At 39.8% G+C, this 24038-nt stretch overlaps 1 protein-coding gene across 1 annotated transcript in view; it reads left to right on the plus strand.

Annotated features, from left to right (window-relative positions):
* The window catches only part of LOC108271557 (copine-9), a 123628-nt gene that overhangs the window by 85012 nt on the left and 14578 nt on the right, over positions 1-24038 (plus strand). Inside the window, exons 8-17 of the mRNA XM_053683683.1 lie at positions 1969-2072; positions 2279-2383; positions 6464-6505; positions 7096-7171; positions 7478-7531; positions 7640-7701; positions 16855-16901; positions 18842-19023; positions 20892-21019; positions 23683-23785. Of these exons, the coding sequence (XP_053539658.1) occupies positions 1969-2072; positions 2279-2383; positions 6464-6505; positions 7096-7171; positions 7478-7531; positions 7640-7701; positions 16855-16901; positions 18842-19023; positions 20892-21019; positions 23683-23785 (903 nt within the window). The remainder of the gene's footprint in view (positions 1-1968; positions 2073-2278; positions 2384-6463; positions 6506-7095; positions 7172-7477; positions 7532-7639; positions 7702-16854; positions 16902-18841; positions 19024-20891; positions 21020-23682; positions 23786-24038) is intronic.

Consider the following 24038-nt stretch of genomic DNA (forward strand, 5'->3'; position numbering starts at 1 on the left):
AAGATGGATGATTGGGTACCACTTTATTTTTCCTAAAAATACTAACTTGAGAGAGACATACAGTACTGTACAAAAGTCTTAAGCAACCTAATTTTTTTTGTACAAATTTTGTTATAGATGTGTATTTTATGGCTCCTGCAAGACTTGGTCAGTGCAAAAACATTTTGAATTTCCAAACATTACTTTTCCAACCAAAAATGTTTGTATGTCAGTAAAAAAAGAAACATATTATGTAACATACCACTTACAGACAAAAAAAACAAACATTATGAAGGCTGCTGGGTTTTTCATGGAAGAAAAAGAAGCAAGTACGACAGTCAGAGTCTCCAGAAGAACTGTGGCAAAATCTGCAAGATGCTCATTAAAACTTACCAGCTAATTTCCTTATAAAACTTCACAAAGTATACCTGAGACTACTTATGTTAAGGGTTGTCATACCAACTATTGACTTTGTTTAGGTTATTACTATTTACTGTTGTTTATAGTATTTTATGTACAAATATTGAACTCATCGTTTATTTACAGCATTTCATTGCATGTGCCTAAGACTTTTGCATAGTATTATATTAATCAGATTAACCACTTCCCTGTGCCTCCATTATGGATGTAGTGTTTCCTGTTTGTGTCAGATCATGTTTCCGATTGCCTGGAGATGGTACATGGGAACCCCCAAAACCGGTGAAAATTAAATTTTTTGGCCTTTGCTAAAAATAGTTAAGTGTCTGTGGAGCAACCGAAATTCAAACCTACTGTAACTACTCTCAATGGTTTATGGTCGAATTTACACTCTGACTTACAGTACTATCCAACTTGTGCTCAATTGATGCAACTGGCTTCTAGTCTATGCCTTCTCACGTCTCTTATGCTGTAGGGTGTTAGAGGAATACCTGCAGTACTGCAGTGTAGCTTGACTATGATGAAGTTGGATTGGTCCCGTTACTATTACAGATACAGTAGCTGACCATTTATTTGTGAAGATAGTCAAAGAGCATCACTATAAAATGTAATTCAAAGATTTTTCATTACCAAACACTCCACTTAAGACAGCACAACATTAAACAACTGTTGTCTGCTTCTGACAAGTCTCAGAATCCAAGTTTCCTGTTTACTGCTTCAACCAAGGCACCAAATAACATTGCTAATATTATTTAACAACAGTAATCACATTCCGAAAGGTTGCTTGCCTGATTACTCATTACTGCTATACCTCCTACTTGAGAAAGCAAAGTACTCTGCGTACACTATAATTATATGAGTGTTGTACTCTAGCATTTTGGTAGTCTTTATTTAATGACATCATTTGTAAACATCCAAAAGGTCTTCATGATCCCCTCAAAAGAGATTCATTCCCAAATTTTAATAAACTTGAGAAGCTTAATGCCAGACTTGGGAAATGGGTGATGTGTTAGTAATATGAAAAAGAAAAGTGTGCAGCTCAAATAGAGAGAAGAATTAGATTTTTTTTTTCATTGGCAGTGATTTTTCCGCTTGCGATTCCAACAGGATAAACCTTTCATTACAGGAAATTCGCACAAGCAGATGAGATGTTTTATTTCACAGTTTTATTTCACAGCTCTCTCTCTCTCTCTCTCTCTCTCTCTCTCTCTCTCTCTCTCTCTCTCTCTCTCTCTCTCTCTGTGTGTGTGTGCGTGTGGTGTAATTTTTTGTTGGAGCCTTATGTCCTTGAAAGGAAAAACAACAACAACAACAGCATCCATTCCATAATATGTCTTCATATTGTGCTCATATTGGAGTTTCATGGTTTTCAGTTATCTTTTGTAGTCCCAACTTCCTGGCTTGGATTGAGTGCAGAGGTCATCTCTCTTGTTTGTGTAGTGTGCTGAGAAATTGTTTCAGAAAAAAAAGAGAAAACTCTTCAGCTTGCTGGTATACAAGTGTGTGTGGAGACATGTTTATATATGTGTCTGAAGTGTGGCCACCGTGTTACCCGTCTTTCTGTACTTTCAGGATATTGCAACTATGCAGCTGTGTGCCAATAAACTGGACAAGAAAGACTTCTTTGGGAAGTCTGATCCTTTTTTGGTGTTCTACCGCAGCAACGAGGATGGAACGTGAGTGGGATGGCAAAGGGAGACCTGTCTCTTTCTCTCGCTCTCTCTTTTTCTCTATCTCCCTCTTTCTGTCACATGTGTCTATTTTTCTCTGATATCTACAACAACTGGATTTCATTTGTGTTAAAAATATGATGATGCTATTCTAGATTCCTTCACATGACTAAGTCAGTCATTTATAAGAAATATTCTGTCATGTGCTGCAGGTTCACTATCTGTCACAAGACAGAGGTGATCAAGAACACACTGAACCCGGTGTGGCAACCATTCACCATCCCTGTGCGTGCATTGTGTAATGGTGACTATGACAGGTGAGCTACTCACATTATTTCCCCTGCTGTTGATGTTTTCAAGTTCAAGTGGTTTTATTGTCATTTCAACCATATACAGTTGGTACAGTACACAGTGAAACAAAACAACGTTCCTTTAGGACCATGGTGCTACATAAAACAACACACAAACCACATGAGATGACACAGAACTAAGTAAGATCTATAAGTAACTATAGAATGACAATAGCTATTTGCACCCAGGTGAAAATATAAATGTATACTATTTACACCCAGTTAATTTACTCATTGCTCTCCACCCTGTATCCAGGTCTCTGTGCCACACAATCTGAGAATGGGAGGGCTAACACTTCCTAGCGACATTGATGAAAAGAATATTAGCTAACTTCTTACTGACTCAGTGGTTTTAATGGCATAATAGTAACCATAGTGTTAGCTATCTTGCTTGCATTAGCTTTAGCTATCTTGTTAGTGAACTTACTTAACTATTAAAGTAAAATGCAGTGCAGTATTGTGTGTACATACCAGTCAAGCTTAGCAAAATTAGTTCATTTATTTCTCTTTGGTCTTTAAGAGTACTGTGTGGCCAATATGTGTGTGCCAATATTCACCTTGTGGCAAATGGTGACACTCTTTTTCCCATCTATTTTACCATTTTTACATACCGATTGTGTATGAGCATGTAAGAAGAATAAATCACAAAAGAAGATTTTGATCACTTTTGAGTTATATAAGCAAGATAGGACAATACAGTTATACCGATTTTATAAAGCTGCCATTAGATGATATTAAACATGTTTGCTTGAACTTGCTGACCAATAAACCATCATTTGCTGTACTCAGCCTACTCTAAAACTCATCACTCTACCCTCAGGCAAGATCCAGTATCAGTGTGAAAAGAGCCAAAACCTCTTTACTCTTTAAGGTTGTGTCTCTATTTCAGCAGCCAGAAACATGGTTTGTGAGGATTGGGTTGTTCTCACTGATGAGCATAGCAGTGGTGGAAGTCATCACGCTGATCATTTAATCAGGCCCAAACCAGAGGCATTCCGAGAGTTTGATCACTACTAGGCCCCCAGTAATTTTGTAAAAAATTCTAGGGAGGGGGGTCCAGGGGCATGCCCCTTGGGGAGTTTTTATTTATTTATTTATTTATTTATTTATTTTATATATATATATATATATATATATATATATATATATATATATATATATATATATATATATATATATATATATATTTATTTATTTTTATTTTTTTTTACACAAACACAGCACCAAAACATTCAATTCTGGTGACTTTGGGAGTAGTGTTCATTTATTTATTTATTTTCTTTAACCATATTATATAACAAACATTAATGTAAGACTGCTTTGACATTTTTACCATATCTGAGTAATTTGTTTATCTTGTGATTGTAGATTAAGGTCCAGGTTATAAAAGATTTTTTAAGGGGTAGTGAAATGAAATTCTGCAGTGAAATGTTCAATTGTTCAATTCAAATGCAACATTTGTCTCTGCAGTCTGCTTACCCTCATCTGACTGATGATGCTCATCTCTCCCTCTGCCACCTCTTGGATTGAAATAAGTTTGTGCAGTGCCATCCACTAATATTGGCACCATTGGTAAATATGCGCAAAGAAGGGTGTGAAAAATTGTCTTTATTGTTTAACCTTTTGATCTTTAGTTCAATAAAATCACAAAAATACTCTGCTCTTATGGATATCATACAATTGCAAACAAAACACAGGTTTATAAAAGTATCTTTGTTAAATATAGGTGTGCAACAATTATGGGCAGCCTTTTTGTCAATACTTTGTGCTACCTCCCTTTGCCAAGATAACAGCTCTGAGTCTTCTCCTATAATGCCTGATGAGGTTGGAGAATACATGGCAAGGGATCTGAGAACATTCCTTCACACAGAATCTCTCCAGATCCTTCAAATTTCAAGGTCCATTCTGGTGCACTCTCCTCTTCAATTCAGGTTTTCTATGGGTTTCAAGTCAGGGGACTGGGATGGCCATGGCAGGACCTTGATTTTGTGATCAGCCATTTTTGTGTTGATTTTGATGTATGTTTTGGATTATTGTTCTCCTGGAAGGTACAACCATGGCCCATTTTAAGGTTTCTGGCAGGGGTACTCAGGGTTTCATTTAATATCTGTTGATATTTGAAAGAGTCCATGATGCCATTTATCCTAACAAAATATCCGGGTCCTCTGGCCAAAAACAGACCCAAAACATTAAGAGCCACCACCATATTTAACCGTGGTCATGAGCTATTTTTCTTTATGGGTACATCTCTGTGTGTGCCAGAACCACCTCAGGTGTTGCTCGCAGAAAAGCTCTATTTTGTTTTCATATGACCCTAGAATCCAATGCCATTTGAAGTTCCAGTAGTGTCTGGCAAACTGAAGACACTTGAGTTTGTTTTTGGATGAGAGTAGAGGCTTTTTTCTTGAAACCCTTCCAAAAACTTGTGATATAGGTGACTCCAGATTGTAGTTTTGGAGACTTTCTGACCCCAAGGCGCAACTAATTTCTGCAATTCTCCAGCTGTGATCCTTGGAGATTTTTTGGCCACTCGACCCATCCTCTTCACAGTGCGTTGAGACAATATAGACACGTCCAATTCCAGGATGGTTCATAACGTTTCCAGTTGACTGGAACTTCTTAATTATTGCCCTGATGGTGGAAATGGGCATTTTCACTGCTTTTGTGATATTCTTATAGTCACGTCCCATTTTGTGAAGCTCAACAACCTTTTGCCGCACATCACAGCTTTATTCATTGGTCTTACCAATTGTTATGAATGACCAAGGGAATTTGGCCTACCAAATGTGATACCTCATATTTATATCCCTGTGAAACAGGAAGTCGTGGTTGAACCACTAGTCCTGTTCCTAGTCACCCAGGTGTACTAAAAAAAAATAATTAAATATCAATAGTAATGTACTTCAAATATATTGTTCTTATATGAATTCATAGGGGTGCCAATTATTGTTGCACACATATATTTAACAAAGTTTATATATATATATATATATATATATATATATATATATATATATATATATATATATATAAACCTGTGTTGTGTTTGTAATTGTTTGATATCCGTGTGAGCAAAGTATTTTTGTGAATTTTTTTTAACAAAAGATCAAAAGGTTAAACAAAAAGACAATTTTTCACAGCCTTTTTTGTTGATATTTACCAAGGGTGTCAATATTAGTGGAGGGCATTGTATATCCATCTGGATAAATAAAACTAAGCTAAGTAGTACTTAGTAGATCACTCTTTGCAAACAGAATAGCTAACACATAAAACATCTATTTAAAAACCCTTTAAATCCACAACAAGCCTTTTTGTGAGCTAACTAACGAACAAATCACTTCAAAATGAACAAATCACTTAAAAAAGCTTTCACTGATTATGACTAAATCACATCACATGAGATAAACAAGCATTCTTTTAGAAGTTGACAGCTAATTTTATCGATCAAATCTGTGCCAAGTAAATTAGATCTGGAAAATGGGATGTCCTTATTCACCCCTTTTAGAGCTTAGAGCTGAGGTTTAAAACTCAGGGACATCACACTGAAAAACCTCTATTGACATTCCTTTGAATTATTTAGAAAATATGCATACAGCCAAGGTTATCAATCTCTCCTACTTTTTAGATGCAAAACTAAATTATGCCAAATTGTTGAGGATGACCTTGAAAGGTACTCTACTGGTATGCACTCTCTCTGGATAATGCCCACATAATGACAAAATATTGCGAATTGTGGGAGCAGGGGTGTGTTTGTATGTGAGCCTCTGTGATTTCTCTGCTATTCTCTACAGTTATCAGTTTTACCAAGAACAAATGTGAGTGAAATTTAAATAACAAACCCAAAATGTATGTACCTCTAAGTATGCCCCTTTATTTGTCTGTTTTTTTATCATTAGCGCAGGGTTTTAAAGATACTGAAAATAACTGTGTTGCACTTACCGTTCAGTGATTGCAACCTGTGGCTTCCTCTCTCTTTCTTTTCTTTTCTTTCCTTTCCTTTCCTTTTCTTTATCTCCATCCTCCCTCATATCTCTTATCTCCCTGCAGAACCGTTAAGGTAGATGTGTATGACTGGGATCGAGATGGAAGGTAATTTCATTTACTCTTTAGCAGATATCACTTCACAGATTTCCCTCTACAGCCAGAGCAAACAGAAATTCTGAGAAATGCCAGCATGAGGGCATCAGTGCTCGACAGAGATGAGTGTTCACTTTACATGTCTTTCTAAACAAGAAGAAAGAGGGCAGGAAGTATAGGGTTATGCTCAGGTTAGGACTACTGGAAGGAAAGCTGTGTGACATCAAATAAAGATAGGGGCCAATGAGTGGGCAGTAACCAATGCTGATGGCTGGTACACACAAACACACACACACACACACACACACACACACACACACACACACACACACACACACACACACACACTGTCTGCTGATATAATTATTAATATTGCTAATTAATGCTATGCCAGACCTAAGTATTTTAGTATTTTCAATACATAAGCTACAGTTTTTGTAAAACAAAACAACAACAAAAACACGGTTTGCCTTATGAGGGCCAGCCAATCAATTTAAATAGTCTAGGGCCATTTTACAGATGGATGGGTATGCAATTTGTACAATTCAGATTTTTTTTAAATTAAAGATTGAGATAAACATCCCGATCTCTTTCTTTTGCAGTCATGACTTTATTGGCGAGTTCACCACTAGCTACAGAGAACTGTCCCGAGGCCAGAGCCAGTTTAATGTGTATGAGGTAAGTGTGGGCACAGTGCTGGCTACAGGCTACTCATTATAATTCTCTCTCAGTCATATTATAAACTCATCGAATCATAATGGAAGTGCCAAGTGCTCACTTTCCAACAGCAACTGATTATTTATACCCTCTAGGGAATTATTACATATTAATTTTGTAAAACAAAACCCCTCATATAACTAAAAATATTCATCTGTGACATTAAAATGGATTAACCTGGGTTAATATGATGAACTGGATTTCTGGATAATTTTGGGAATGTGTCGTCTGTTGATTGAGTACATATCTCTTATTATCTGTGTATAGGTTTTAAATCCAAAAAAGAAAGGAAAGAAGAAAAAATATGTAAATTCTGGCACAGTAAGTACCTGTTTAAACTTTCATTTTGGTTATGCTTTCATTTTCAGAGTGTGTACAAAGGTCTGCTAGTGTCAGTGGCTCAATAAAATTTTCCTTCTCTCTCTGAAGGTGACATTGCTTTCCTTTAAAGTTGAATCTGAATACACATTTGTAGACTTCATCCGAGGAGGGTAAGCAGAACACTCATATTTGTTTACAGCCTGTCTTAGGTCCTGCTTTTCTTTAAATCCATGAAGTGTCACTAATTTGTTTGTGCAGAAAAATTGCACATGCTTGCACTTAAGGTTCATTTTCTGTTACCTGGCAGTCTACTATATTTTTTATTAAACTATTTTTGCATGGTGCCTTTTCTTTTTTCAGGTATGAAAGCAGTGAATCGAGTTTAGTATTAGGAGTAAAAATTGAAATGAGAAATAAATCTTTGCTGATTTGGGCATCTCAAAAAATTATATGCCAAGGATGCATCCTTTGTGTCAGAACAGTTATTTAAAGGTCACAGTTCTTCATAACTGACATGGTTCTCACCAGGGGTGTAAAGCTTATGAAAGGAGTAACCCTCAACAAATATTTAAAGACTAAACTCAGATAGCATTTCAGATCAGATGAATAATTAATATATTGTAAGCTGTATATTATAAACACATTAAGACCACTGAGGTCCGGTAAAATAACCTTGATGAACATGGGCTGTCTTATGGTGTGCTCAGAACCTGGGCTGAAATTTCTCGAAAATATTATTTTTTTCCAAGAAACTAGGTAAGTTGAGAAAAGATAAGAGGCAGGACAACTGCATGTTTAAAATATAAAGGAATGGTGCCACTGGCTAGGCAGCTGTTATTATGGATAGAATATTAAGACTAAGCCAGCGAGATCATGGCACAGATATTAGTTGGCTAGTGTCACTGTGATTGACAGCAGGGGAGAGAGAGTACGCCATCCCTCCCAGAGAGCAGGTGTGAGAGAGAGCGTGAGAGAGAGAGCAGTGCTGGATGTATTTATTATTATATTTTACTTGAGCTCCGTGCTTTTCAGCATAGGTACTTTCTTCACAGAAAATGAAAATAAAACAGGACAGAACTCAATAAAGCACACTTGACACATGGCTCAGCAGGAAGCTGTAAGTGTTCTCTTTGATCATCTCATGTTTGAGATCCACCTGTGGGAAGGGCATCCATACCTGACCTATGTAGAACCATCCAATTTCACCAATTCTGGCTGTGACAGGCAGGACCACGTGTCCAATGCCAGGTAAGGGCACGCCCCTTACCTGAGTATGTAAATGACCTGCACGTGCTCCTCTTCCTCAGTTGACATTCGCTTCTCGTGACCTCTAGCTTATATTGTGCGCACAGCTCACTGGTTTGCTGACTTGCATTTTTTGTCTGCAGGAGGACATATCCCTTGGATCAGCCTCTGCCAGATGCGTTTGTTTTCTAGCTAGGTTAGCTGTGTCACTTGCTGCAAGCTGCCCATGCTCACGCTGCTTGTTAGGCTGCCTGCGTCCTCTTAAGCCTTTTTTCCCCTCTCCTACGGATGCCCACCTTACGGACCCGACTGATCTCTGTGCTTTGCCACCATGGCGCATACTAAACGGGCTTCGGCTTCCTGCCTATATTGCCTGCCCGGCTGTGTGTGGTGCTCACATCGCAACTAGGGATTCTCATCCCTTCTGCGTAGTCTGCATGGGCCTCAAATAGTCGGAAGAAGCCATTGATTTCCCCGACAAACACTGAACAGTGCTTCCCAAAAAGCTCCGGCGCCAAAGGCTTAAAATGGCTGCAACCCAGAGCATAGATTTTGGACAGTTCAACTCTGACGTGGGAAATGGCAATGATGGCCCGCTCCTGGGGATCTCCCAAGGTCCTGATTCTCTGACCAAAGCGGCCCTTCTCTCCTTGAGGGCATCTTACCAGGTGAACCTTCCTTTATTAACGGCTCCGGCGACGAGGACAACACGGACCTTCTAGAGGGTTTGGAGGACAACTAGGCCATCCTGTCTTCTTTACCGCCACAGGCTAATGTTCCCACGGCCTTACCTCAGTCCGTCCTGTTCAAGTTTTGTGAGCGCGCTCGCCTCGATATCGAATGGCAGGCCTTGCAAAGTGCCACCGACCAAGAGAGGAATGTTTATGATGGGAAACTCCTGGGACCCCCACCTGAGAAAACAGCTCCTCCCAGTCATCCCCGCATGTGCCAAGCACATGAAACACTGCTGGGGAAGTTAAGGAAATGGCAGCTCTTGGCATAGGTGACCCCCCTGCCATTGAGCCCTCCATTACCAGACACCTTAACCCCTCCCAATGCAGCCTACTCTCCCCAGCAGAATGGACTGTTTTTCCGTGTTCATCCACCAAGAATCTTATAAGGCCTCGGTCTTGGCTGCCAGGGCCCTTAATGTCTCCTCACTTCTATAAGCTTCCCAGGCTGAGCTCCTGGTTGACATGGGGCAGGAACCTCACCCTCACTCTGGAAGCAGATTGTCACCATTAATGGCCTCGTCCTTGGCAATGCACGCCAAGCCGTCCAGGCGAGTGGGCATTCCATGGCCCTCTCTGTGGTTGGCAAGTGTGTGCTCTGGCTTAACCTATCAGTTCTCCCCTATAGCGAGAAACATTGCATTGCAGGAGTGCCGGTGGAGCCCAGCCGGGCCCTTTTTGGTCCCGTTGTCACTTTGATGCAACAACGCTGTGATGACAAAAAGAAGGAGGACAAGGCTCTCAAGCTGTATCTGTTGAGGAAATCTGTGCCGCATCAGGCACCCCGTGCGACCACTCAGTCCCCCTGTGGTATGCAGGCAGACTGAAACCTTGTAACAAGCCACTGGCTTAGCAGGGTAATCCCCCTTCTACCGAGCCATGGGGGGGAACGTCCTTCTCCACAGCCATTGCCAAGAAACTCCCTAGCCACTCCCCCTCAGACCCCAAAAGGCTGGCCTGATCCATGGCCCCAGGGGGATTTGAGTCCACTTTTTTGGTCGGCCAGCCCTCTGGACTCCAGTTTTGCCCTCCTGTCCCACCTGTCTAAGAGAAGGAGGCTTTCTGTCGGTAGGGTCAGTCGGTAGGCCCTTTCCCCCCACCAGTTGTTTTTTTAAAATTATTATTATTATTTTATATATTATATATATGTATATATATGTGTGTGCGTGTGTGTGTATATATATATATATATATATATATATATATATATTTTTTTTTTAATGGGTTATGGGGTTGGTTAGGTGTTCACGAAAGAGGTGGGTCTTTAGCTGTCTTTTGAAGATGGTGAGAGATTCTGCGGTCCTGATTGTGGTTGGAAGTTCATTCCACCACTGAGGAACAGTTAGTTTGAATGTTCTTGAAAGGGACCTTGAGCCACGCTGAGTAGTTACTGCTAAGCATTGGTCGTTGATTGATTGCAGATTGCGTGAGGGAACGTAAGCTTTCAGGAGAGAGTTCAGGAGGGTGCTGTTCCAGACAAGGTCTTGTAGGTGAGCATCAAGGCCTTGAATTTGATGCGGGCGGCTAAAGGAAGCCAGTGGAGGCAGATGAAGAGGGGTATGACATGGGTTCTCTTGGGCTGGTTGAAGACGAGGCGTGCTGCTGCATTCTGAATCATTTGAAGGGATTTGATGGAGCTGGCAGGGAGGCCCGTGAGTAGTGAATTGCAGTAGTCCAGTTTTGAGATAACAAGAGCCTGGACTAGTATCTGTGTAGCCTGTTCGGTGAGGTAGGGTCTGATTTTCTTGATGTTGTACAGGATGAACCTACAGGACCGTGCAGTTGTTGAGATGTGGTCTGTAAAGGTCAAGCTGTCATCAAGAATCACCCCAAGGTGATTCATCAAGAATCACCCCCTGGCCGTCCTCATTGGCTTGAGTGTGGTTGCGCCGAGCTGTACAGTGAGGTTGTGGTTGATTGAGGGACAGGCTGGGATGACGAGAAGCTCACATTTTGCCAGGTTGAGCTTAAGGTGGTGTTCCCTCATGCAGACCGAGATGTCCGACAGGCAACCAGAGATACGTGAAGAAAACCCACAAAAAGTATCAAAAATCAAACGAATAAAATTAATTTGTTTCCGGGAGATGACATCCCCCGGCAGTCCCACATATCGCCCCCAAGCTGTCTGCTAGATGGTGCCGTTGTATCACAAATGAACGAGCTGGGTGCATGCATTTTGAACGATGAAATCTCCTCCCTGCTCGAGAAGGGGGCGATTCGAGTGGTTCCTCTGCATGAGGGGTTTTACTCCCGTTATTTCCTGATTCCAAAAAATGATAGCTCACTTCGTCCAATTGTGGATCTCAGTGTTGAACAAACATTTGAGGTTGAGGAAATAGGCTTTCAGAATGGTGACATACTGCACACTTTCTCATTTAATTCATCAGAAAGATTGGTCAGTCAATCTGAAAGATCCTTTTTTTCCCACATAAGCATTTATCCCCTGCACAGGAAATTCCTTCATTTTGCCTACCAAGGCTTACATTACAAATTCACAGTTCTACCTTTCGGTCTCTTTCAGAGTCTGAGAGTGTTTTATTTGTGTGCGGAGCTGTGTTTAGCCCCGCTGAGCCTGACTGGTCTCAGGATACTAACTTATATAAAAGATTGACTTATCATAGCCGATTCCAGAGAGAAAGTGGTGCAAGACACTCATCATGTGCTTGCGCACATCACATTCCTCAGTTTGAGAGTGAATGTGAGCAAAAGCAATTTCACTCTTGCTCAGAATGTTATATTCCTGGGTTTGGACCTGAATTCAGTAATCATACATGTGTGAGAGCACATTCTCTCTATAATGAATTCCCTCTCACAGTTCAGGGAGGAGGCAAGGGTACAATATCGCGCATGTCTCAGACTACAGGGCCTTATGGAATCAGCCATTCAGGTTTTGCCTCTGGGCCTTCTGAGAATGAGGGCATTCATGAAATGTTTTTATTTTCTCACCATCTCAGCCCTTTACACAACCAATGGGCCCAATGTGCTGCTCTACACATTCCCTCCCCTTTGCTTAATAGCCTCCACTATAGCCAGGGTGAGAGCATCTGTGCTTTTCCCAGCATGGACCTGCCTCCAGGCAGCACCTCATGGCCTTGAGGGTGTCGTATCCCGCTCACAGGCACTCCAAACATGTCGTAAATCACTTAGCACACCTTGCCATGACCTTAGGCTTTCAAATATTTAAAAAAAAAAAAAAAAAAAATTACTTAAAAAAAAATAAAATTTCAGCACATATGCTGCTTCTCTGGTACTGGTGGTTTTGCTGAGGGCTGCCCAGATAAGATGCACTGCTCGTGGGTAGAGATTTCCCCGGATGAGCTCCAGGCATCTTTCCTTGCTGTTTTTCCCTGAGTGAAGTGCATGGTTTTTGGGTAAAATTAGCGAGTTCCAGACTGATCTCCCCGGGACCGAGCACCACGCAGCCATGGTGGTTTCATTAGAGCACATATGGAAGTGTCCAAAAGTATTTGAACATCCCCCATAGCAGGTAGTAGGTGTCCAAATGTACTGGAACATCTCTTGTAGAACAGCACCACACAGCTAAAACTTGAAGTTATATTTTATTATGGTATAGTACACAATATAAGTATTTTTATTCTCCTCATTCTGGTGGCACCCAAGTGGCCCAAGGCAAAGTGGCTTGCGGAGATAATTCCCCTCCTGTATGCCCCGTCATGCACCCCCAAAAGGATTTTTATTTTTTTAAATAAAGCACTTAAAAGTCATTAGAAATGAGCATTTCATTGGTTAAATGTTTGTAAAACACACAGACAGACGTAAAGGGTGACCAATAGTCTTGATTTATTAAAGAAAATTTCAATGACGAAATATGGAGATACGAGTTCTGATGTATTTCACTGAATGAAGCTCAATTTATTCATTAATGTTACTCCAAACAGAGAATTGTTCATTTAAAACACTAGCTGCCATAATCATTAAGAACAGCTGCTAGTTAATGTAGCTAGCCATAGTACATGTTGAGATGTGGGTGCCATCCTGTGAGGATTGCTGTTTCTGTTGTTGAATTGAAGCTATGAGTATGAGTTGGAGGCTATTTTGCTATAGAAAAAACATTCCATTGTCCAGTTTTCTCGATAGATGACAGTGTGACCTACTATTGCAGTTCTTGATGTAGAAGCACTGCCCTACGATGGCGAAGTTTTCCAGAATCACGAAAGAAAATGAAAACACACAGTCAATCTCCAACTCAAAGCTCCAACTCACCAACAGTGGGAGAGATCCTCACATGATGGCGCCCCTAACATCCAACATGGTGTGACGTGAACTAGCTGGCGAACTGGTAGCTATCCATACAATTTACAAGCTTGTCTTCCTCAGTCTTTTGTACTCCTATGACCCGCTGTTCATCCTCCTCTGTCCTCTTCCTCTTTAAATATTGTAGGATGCTCATCTGTTTGTGAACATTTTGACTACTGTTACCATTAATCGCTTATGGACATGTAGCAATGACACAGACACACAATTTTGGTGTGCTAGCTAGCTTGCAAACGTATACAGATATGACAGTTTCATAAGCTAATTAATTATTTCAACAACAAAATTGTCGATCAAAACCAGCAAACAATCAGCAATTTCATGGGCTGAAATAGCTACGATATCCTACCTCAAATATAAAGTGGTAAATCTTTCATCTATACATTAGTGTGCACAAGAGCATCTTTGCTCTCGTCCAGCTGGGCAACAGGCAAATGCTTCAGCGAGCCCTAGCTACTCGAGTCTGACCCCTGTGCTTATTATAGCGAAAGTTCTTTTTTTTATTGAATTATGTTTCTAAAAGTTGCAGAATGGATTAATTTTGAGGCTGTCCAACTCAGAAATCCTTGGAGACAGGCAGGCAATGCGAAATAAAATTTAATATTAGGAAAAAGTGGGGGGACAAAACCTAGATTTTTAAATGGGGGGTCCCCATGTATAATGACTCCTATGCCCATGACTAGAAGAGCTGTTCTGGAGTGGGAACTCTCCATGGTGCTGTAGGCTTTGTACCAACAGCCTTTTGAGCCACTGGGGGCATTTCCCCTAAGCTTCTGTCCTTGCTGACGGCTTAATTCCTGGCCCTGGCTTCAGCCAAACGTGTCAGTGAATTACATGCACTCTCTGTTCATTCCTCGTGCACTAAATTATCTCTCAGTGGAGATAAATTTTTTCTTAGGCCCAACCCGACCTTTATGCCTAAATGCTTCCCAGCATTCACCTGGGAGGTGGTTGAGCTTTCTGTTTTTCATTCTCCTGGTGGTGTGGCTGCCTCGTGGGCTCTGATTGCAGGACATCTGTTCTGCTGCAAGCTGGGCCTTTCCCCATACATTTATCAGATACTACCAGCTCGATGTCACTAAGACCGTATCCTTCCTCCCTTAAGTCCTCTTCTCCATCTTGAAGCTTAGGCTGTTAGGCTTCGCTAATTCATGTCACCAGCATGTCCTTCATGTTCCACCTGGGTACCACTATCACCTTCATGCATGGTGTTACCAGGTGTGTCATGAGATGCGTCAAGCACCACCTATGTAGGTGACCATCCCCTGGCTTACAGGGACTCACTGTGAGTGTGTGGGGCACCCAGGGAGTTGTCCATTTCTCCCATAGGTGGATCTCGAACACGAGATGATGAAAGAGAACAATAGGTTATTGTCCATAATCCCGATTCTCTGAAACATCAAGTGAAGAGATCCACCAAGCTTGTCCCGCTTGCCGCATGAGAAGCGAATTTGCTCATTGAGAAAAAGGAGCATGTGCAGGTAATTTATGCACTCAGGTAAGGGACGTGCCCTTACCTGGCATTGGACACACACTCCTGTCTGTCACAGCCAGATTTGGTGCAATTGGAATCTTCTACAGAAGTCAGGAAAGGATTCCTTTCCCATAGGTGGATCACTCCACTTGATGTTTCAGAGAACCGGGGTTACGGACAGTAACCTATTGTTTTCTTTCCACTATTCACTGATTCTCTGTCTGGTGTTCAGCAGCTCACTGCAAAACAGACAGGGTATAAATTCTGCATCCCATTAATCATACTCAGGTGTAGCCACTCATTCATTACCGACTCACTCTTTCCTCATTCCACAGCCCATGCCCTCACAGCCACACCCACATCTACTCATGGTCCTGGAAGCACTAAAAAACGTAGTCACTGGAAGGGAGTTCAACAAGAGATCTTAAATAATCAAAACTGAGCCAAGTATCAGCCAGAAAAAGATAATCCAATCCAAGCCATGGGAAATAACAAAATAAGCAAATACAAAACTTTTGTTCACTAGTACACTTGCATTGAAAAGAGTTATTTTGGCTGAGATGGAATCTGAGATTGATTGTGAAACAGTTAATGAAGAATGTTGCAGTCGATGGAGGACATGATCTTGCTTGGCAGTGATGTGAGGATGACCAGATGAAGGGAATGTGGAACAGGCAGCAAGGGTTTGTGTTAGGCTGGTGACATAGTTACAGCAGATAAATTAAATAACCCCAAGCAATCTTCAAAGTGGTAATGTAGTTCACAGACTTTACTTATCCATGTTATTCCAGGATTTGATTGTTCAATCAGGTTTTTAACAGTGGCGATAAAACACAAAACGACATGACAAACACACAGCAGAGAGCAGCCACAAAAACATGCTCAAACTATGTAGTTTTTAGTAATGAGATATACAGGGGCACAGAACCCTGTTTCACAAACATAGGTTCTAGCCAATTACAATAACAGTTAAATTTACCAGTTTTTTTGATTGTAAAAGCCTACAGTGGTCCATGTGTTTCCAGTATGCAGGATGCCGATTTCTGAGATTTCTTGCACTGGTTTAGTAAATATAACATGCAAGTGTTTGATCATCAGATTATTGTAAACATGTATTATCAATGTATATGATTACTTAATGTTTGCTAATGCAGAAAGATTTTCACCCATATGCTATTCTATTTACAGAGTTCTACAAAGTTTCACAAAAAGTGTGTTGTGTGACTGCTTGCTAACCTGCTTATGTGCCCTGTTAAGAAGGAATTGCAGCTCCCATAATTCAGTCCAATTGAGAAGAAGTGTTACATACAGTAATGTGATGTAAAATGGGAACTCAAAATTTAATAAATAGCCTAAATTCAATGAAATTAAAAACAGTTATATTTTAATAATTAAACCAGATTTAATGGTCAATTTAAAATATTCTGTAAATCAACTTTATCCGCATAGCAACTGCTTTCCAACTCAAGCAGCCGCAACCCCACGGTTGAGAATCCATCATGTTAGAACCTATGTCTTTTAGGGAGGGGGATTCACAAACCTGTTAGAATGGTTGCCAGTTTTTTTGTGATAATCTGTACTGTCTTTGGTTACAAAAGGACACAGCTCAACTTCACTGTGGCCATAGATTTCACAGCATCAAATGGTAAGTGTCTATTAATACTAAACATTATTTTAAAATTTTACTTACAATTATTGTTATTGTCAAGTATCAAATGAATGATGAATCCTTGTCCTCCTACATTCTGAATACCTTTGCTGTATGATTAGCTAAGAAACTTCAAAAGAAATACAAAATAAACTGTAGGTAGTGAACTGAAATACTTGCAAACAATGACTGGGGTTTAACTAACTCAGCTCTTTTCTTTCTTGAACATTAATATTCTCGTTCTTAAATTATTTTCATTAAGACTGGGAAGGTGCAAGAATACTTCGTTGATTAAGCAGTAATGAATTCATTAAGTATTAAATATTGAAGTTAATAAAATTTCACATTCTTACAAATCCTGGCACTGTCCCCTTTCATGCAACCATTTAAGAGCTTTCCAACCAGTTCTAAATATCAGTTTATTAGCTAGTGTGTCAAGAGTGGTTAATTGTAAATGATGGAGTAATATTGTTCCAGAAAACATTGCTACAGTCATGTGAAAAAATAAGAAACCCCATGAAAATGGATGCCGTTTTGACATATTTGGACAAGCAAATATTTGATCCTCTTTGAAACAGTGCCTATTAATAAAGTTGATACACTCTATCAAATGACACATAAAACTGACATTTTCTAGTAATTTTCACAATTTAAATTAACAAAAAACAGATCAGTCAAATGGAAAAAATAAGTACACAACTACATTTATTACACCAAATCCATAAAATTAGAATCAGGTGTTCAAGATTTCATGCTAGTGATTAGAACCTGCTTAGGTGGAACCTGTCTTATAATTACCTCTCTCATATCTAGTGTCTGGTGTTCCCTTTGCTATTGAGGTGTGTGGTGTTATCATGGCAAGATCTAAAGAGTTCTTTAAGGCCTTCAGAAAAAAAGGTTGTGGATGCCCATGAGTCTGGCAAGGGACCATCTGATGCAAAAAGAAGTCTCCAAGAACCCCTAAATTTAATCACAAAATCTGCTAGTAAGTCTTGCAGCTGTTGGTATCAAAGCTCATGTGTCTAAAATCTGCAAGAGATTGCACAAGTTTGAGCTGCATGTGAGGCGTACCAGGAAAATGCCTTTGTAAGATTACAGTTTGCCAGTGAGCATATAGGCAAAGAAAAGGACAAATCAAAGATAGAGTTGTTTGGCCACAGTTACAGCAGACATGTTTGGCACAGACCAAAGACAGCTCTTCAGGAGAAGCACCTCATACCACCTGTGAAACACAGTGGTGGAAATGTTATGGTTTGGGGTTGCTTCGCTTCCTCAAGGACTGGACAGCTTGCATTCATTGATTCAACTATGAATTCTGCATCAAATAAAATAGTTCTTGAAGATAATGTGAGGCCATCTGTGCAAAAGTTGAAGTTGAACCGAAAGTGGATCTTTCAACAGGATAATCATCCTAAGCACACTAGCAAATCCAGCAAGGAATGGTTCAAAAAGTAGAAATGGACGGTTATGGAATGGCCTAGTCAAAGCCCGGATTTGAATCCCATAGAAATGTTGTGTGGGGATTTGAAACTGGAAATACATGCAAGAAAACCCTCAAACATCTTGCTTGCAACTGAACGAATATTGCATTAAAGAGTGGTCAAAAATTCCAGCAAGCCGATGTCAGAGACTGGTGGACAGTTATGCAAAATGCCTACAAGAAGCTATTTCTGCTAAAGGGGGTAATACTAGCTTCTAAGGCTAAGGGTGTACTTACTTTTTCTGTTGAATAAATGATTGAAAAAGTTTTCCTTGTGGTTTTGTTCAAGTATATCACTGTCATTAATAGGCACTGTTTCAAAGATGATCAAATATTTGCTTGTCCAAATATGTTTTTATTTATTTTATTTTTTTAAAAACAATTTCCATGGGGTGTACTTATTTTTTTCACTTGATGGTACATATATTTAGCTGTGATTTTTCTTTTGTGATCTCAGGTAACCCAGCTCAGCCAACCTCCCTGCATTACATGAGTCCATATCAGATGAACACCTATGCTATGGCATTGAAGGCAGTAGGGGAGATTATTCAGGACTATGACAGTGACAAGCTTTTCCCAGCATATGGATTTGGAGCCAAACTGCCTCCCAATGGCAAAATCTCCCATGCCTTTCCTCTGGTGAGATCACTATAAGGAGTCTTTATTAATCACATATACATTACAGCACAGTGAAATTATTTTCTTCTCATAGCCCAGCATGTCAGGAAGCTGGGCTCAGAGTGCATGGTCAGCTATGATACAGCACCCCTGGAGCAGAGAGGGTTAATTGCCTTGCTCAAGGGCCCAACAGTGGCAGCTTGGCAGCCGACCTTCTGATCAGTAACCCAGAGCCTTAACCACCAAGCCACCACTGCCCCACCATTGTGAATCTGATATCACAAAACACAGCCTGGATCATTAAATTAAAAAAAAAAAACACGTGCCATAGGATAGCGATAAGGAAACTCTTCACAGGGTTTTGTTGATATACAAATTGAGCAGTAAACTGTACATGAATTGGAATGGCGGACAGCTCAATTCCTCAGGCATGTTTAGCTCTGCTCCATAGTAATTAATCACACAAACCCTCCCTTGTTATTCTGAGGGTATGAGAAAAGCCTTATGAAAATTAAAAAACCTTCTTGTGAAATATGAAGAGATGCACACTAAGGTAACTGAGTAGTCTGCATAAGCCCAGAGGCAAGAGAGGCAGAGTTGCTGAATATGGTTTAAGAACAAATTGAAGTAAAAAATCAGTCAGTCTTTCTTCTTTTTTAACAAAGTCACATAATAAAGGGAGAATTGATGGGTTGAAAGAGAGACTGAGACAAAAATGAAACCATTGAATAAAGAGTCATCCTTGAGCTTCAGTTGTGCCTTGTCTCTATGCATGAGTAGAGGAACAAAGAAGAAATTAGGAGTGAATGAATGGGAGAAAACAATAAGGAAAAGACTGAAATGGGGGGTGGGTGACAAGGAAGCAATATCAGTTTTATTCTGTGAAGGCTGATAAATTAAGTCATCAGTATAATGATAATATATGTTTAATTAAATAAAACTATGTATGTATAATGCAGGCTAAAGAATCCTGGTTGGTGGGGGACCAACAGCTTTCTGAACTAATGACTACAAAAAGCTGCAGGGCTTTTTGTAGTTTTTTTTTTAAACTATTGTACTGGGATACTTTGCATAATTCAATGTAGTTTGTAAAGAACTGTCCATAACTTTCCCCATTAACTTTATGCTGTAATCATATTTCTTAAATTGGAACCCAGCTTAGCATGACAGTACTTAGACTGTGTCATGTTAAAGCAACTTTATTTACAACAATGACATATTATGTAACAAACCATGTGTTCCTCACTCCCTTTGTTCATGTATTTGAGGTCAAATACTTTTACACACCCTTTGATTCCTGTTCTCTGGGTTAATGCTATATCAGGACAGAACCAAAGTATTCATTCACAATACAATGCTGTCCCCTCAAAATAACTCAACACACAGCCATTAATGTCTAAACCGCTGGCAACAAAAGTGAGTACACCCCTAAGTGAAAATGTCCTGAAAATGTCACTGAACATTTATTGTTCCGTGTACTGAGCTCAGTTCAGCTTGATCAAATTTAGGAAAATTTTGCTCCTCAGAAATAGAAAGGAATTAAAAATGTATGTCTGCTAAGAAATGTGAATGTGTCTAAAGGTTTTAGAAAGGTAACCCTTTCTGGCAATGTAGCCTAAGAAATACTCAAAATCTAAAAAGGTTCCTATAAAATGTGATTCACTTTCGGCTGCATTCAATCTCACGCCCTCCTGCTCTTTGCTCCTGCAGGGTCAGGAGTTCACTCCCACAAGTCTAGCAGTCTAATAACTAGCCACATATGAGGCACTTTAGTGGCTGCTGGAGGCCTGTATATACCACAGTGTCATGAGGAACTCACACAACTTTCAAGAGCAGCTTAAAGTGGTGAAATCTCTGGTGTTAGTGTTCTATGTGTGTTTTTTCTTCAGAATGGTAACAGTGAGGACCCAAACTGTGTGGGGATAGAGGAGGTCCTGGAGGCTTACTTCCAAAGTCTCAGAAAAGTCCAGCTTTATGGACCAACCAACTTCGCCCCGGTCATTAACCAGGTAGCAAGGTAAGACTCTGCGTGACATGAGAATAGAGAGACTTGTGCCATTTAGTTGGTTGGGGATTTTGTATTCTTGCCCTGTGGGCATACAGTGATGCTGAACCAATCAGACAGAACCAGTGAGATACCTTACTGCCTGCTGTGCTGACTGTTATATTCAAACCTAATTTTTACACACACACAAACACACACACACACACACACACATATTTTTTAACAATTCCGTTAGAAGTCAAAGCCTATTTATATTTCTGAATATAGTTATGAATATCAACAGCAACATTTTTTTAATTAAATCACCTTATGTAAAATTGATCCAGTTTACCTTCTTAAACTGAATCTGTAAGCAGGTACTTATTGTTGGATGTACAACTGTAACTATTTAGCAGATATCTGAATTAGTTAATAGTAAAATAGTTTGTAAAATACTATACAATATTAATATATTGTACAGTATTTGATCTGAATTGATTATATAGTTATTAATTCCTCTGTTAAATAACATTTTCAGCCAAACCCCCTAACACAGATATGGAGGGTTTAAAAAAAAATAATAATTCAAGCATTCTATATTTATTTAAACTGATTTGTGACTGAGTATGCAGTTACATGGGAGTGAGATATTTTGAAAGGTCAAAGCGACATTTGTACATTGCTTTCTGGTCTGTAGGGTGTAATGAGTGTAATAAGGATTCCTAGTACTGCATATTATTCCCGCAGAATGTCGTATTTCCCATTATAGTATATGAGTGTATAGAGGCAGTTAGAAGTGAGTATATGAACTTACATAGAGTTATCTTATTATTATTGCAGCATTATACAGTTTCCTCAAATACTATTGGAACGGCAAGGCCAATTCATTTGTTTTTGCTATAGACTGAAAACATTTGGGTTTGAGATCAAAAGATGAATATGAGAAGAGAGTTTAGAATCTCAGTTATATTTCCTGGTATTTATATGTAGATGTTATAAACGACATAGAACATATCACATTTTGTATCAGACCACCCAATTTGTAGGTGAGCAAAAATATTGGAACCTGTGACTGACGGGTGTTTCTTGTTACCCACGTGTGTCTTGTTAGATTGATTGTTTAAACAATAAATAGCTCTGAACATCTACTCTTGGTTTTAGCCTTCAGTTTCACCTGTGAAGACTGCATTTGTTGTTAAAATGGATAAACCAACATGAAGATCAGAGAGCTATCTATGGGAGAAAAGCGAGCGATTTTGAAGTGAGGCATTGCAAAACATTGGGCATAGCCAATACGACCATTTGGAATGTCCTGAAAAAGAAAGAAACCACTGGTGTACTGAGCAACAGACACCGAATGGGTCAGCCAAGGAAAACAACAACAGCTGATGACAGTAACATTGTGAGAGCTGTGAAGAAAACCCCCAAAAACAACAATCAGTGACATCGCCAATAACCTCTACAGGGCAGGGGTGAGGGTATCACAATCCACCATTCAAAGAAGACTTTGAGAGCAGAAATATAGGGGGCATACCACAAGATGCAAACCACTCATCAGCAGTAAGAATCGGGAAGCCAGATTGGAATTTGCAAAGGATTGCAGAGTTGAGCCTCCAAAGTTCTGGAACCAAGATAACTCTACCTCTACCAAAGTGATGGAAAGGCCAATGTGTGGAGAATGAAAAGATCTGCTCATGAACCAAAAAATACAACTCATCTGTGAAACATGGTGGAGGTAGTGTCAGGGCTTGAGCTTACATGGCTGCTTCTGGAAAAGGCTCACTAATCTTTATTGATGATGTAACTCATGATGGTAGCAGCAGTATGAATTCATAAGTTTACAGGAACATTTTTCTGCCAGTTTACAGAGAAATGCATCCAGATTATCAGGAGGAACATGCAGGAAGACAATGATCCAAAACACACTTCTAACTCAACAAAGGATTTCATCAGGGGGGAAAAGTGGAAGATCTTAACCCAGTTGAGCAGCATTGTATCTTCTGAAGAGGAGACTGAAGCGAGATACCCCCAAAACAAACAAGAACTGAAAAAGACTGCAGTAAAGGTCTAGAAAAGCAACACAAATGAAGAAACCAACAATTTTGTGATATCAGTGAGTCACAGGCTTGATACGGTTATTGCAAACAAGGGATAAGCAAGAAATATTAAGTGTTATTTACTTTAATTTACTTCAACACTATCTGTTTCTATAGTTTTGCCCACCTAAAAATTTGATAGCCTGATACAAAGGGTTCTATGTTTTATGTTGTTTACCACATCTAGATGTGTTAGACATCTAGACTCTCATCTCATATCCATATTTTGACCTCAAACCCAAATGTCTTTGGTCAAATATCGTCAATATAGCATTAAAAAAATTAATTGGCCTTGCCGTTCCAATAGTTTTGGTGGCATGGCGGTTAAGGCTCTGGGTTACTGATCGGAAGGTTGGGGGTTCAAGCCCCAGCACTGCCAAGCTGCCACTGTTGGGCCCTTGAGCAAGGCCCTTAACCCTCTCTTCTCCAGGGGTGCCGTATCATGGCTGACCCTGTGCTCTGACCCCAGCTTCCTCATAGGCTCGGGTATGCGAAGAAAACAATTTCACTGTGCTCTACTGTATATGTGACCAATAAAGACTCATTATCATTACAGTCCTCCATACATATTTCTCTTCACTCTGTCCATGTCTGTCGCAGGGCAGCGCAGGATGTGACTGATGGTTCCCAGTATTTTGTGCTGTTGATGATCACAGACGGAGTCATATCAGACATGGTGCAGACCAAAGAAGCTGTTGTCAATGTGAGACCATTTGAATTCAAATACAACCAGAATAATATAATGGGAAAGTACATCCTGAATATACATATATAGTATATTCTGAACATATGAATATACAACAAGAAAAGAGGCTACTACTCCTAGGTTCTAAAATACTTTTGATTGAGGAAAAAAAAAACTTTTATCTTAGAAACAAATTTCAACCATAAACTTTTATCAAAATTTCTTACAAGCAATAAAAAAATACTACATATTCAGTCTAATGTGCTCATAA

The sequence above is a fragment of the Ictalurus punctatus genome, chromosome 11, assembly GCF_001660625.3.
Source record: "Ictalurus punctatus breed USDA103 chromosome 11, Coco_2.0, whole genome shotgun sequence".
Taxonomy (NCBI): domain Eukaryota; kingdom Metazoa; phylum Chordata; class Actinopteri; order Siluriformes; family Ictaluridae; genus Ictalurus; species Ictalurus punctatus.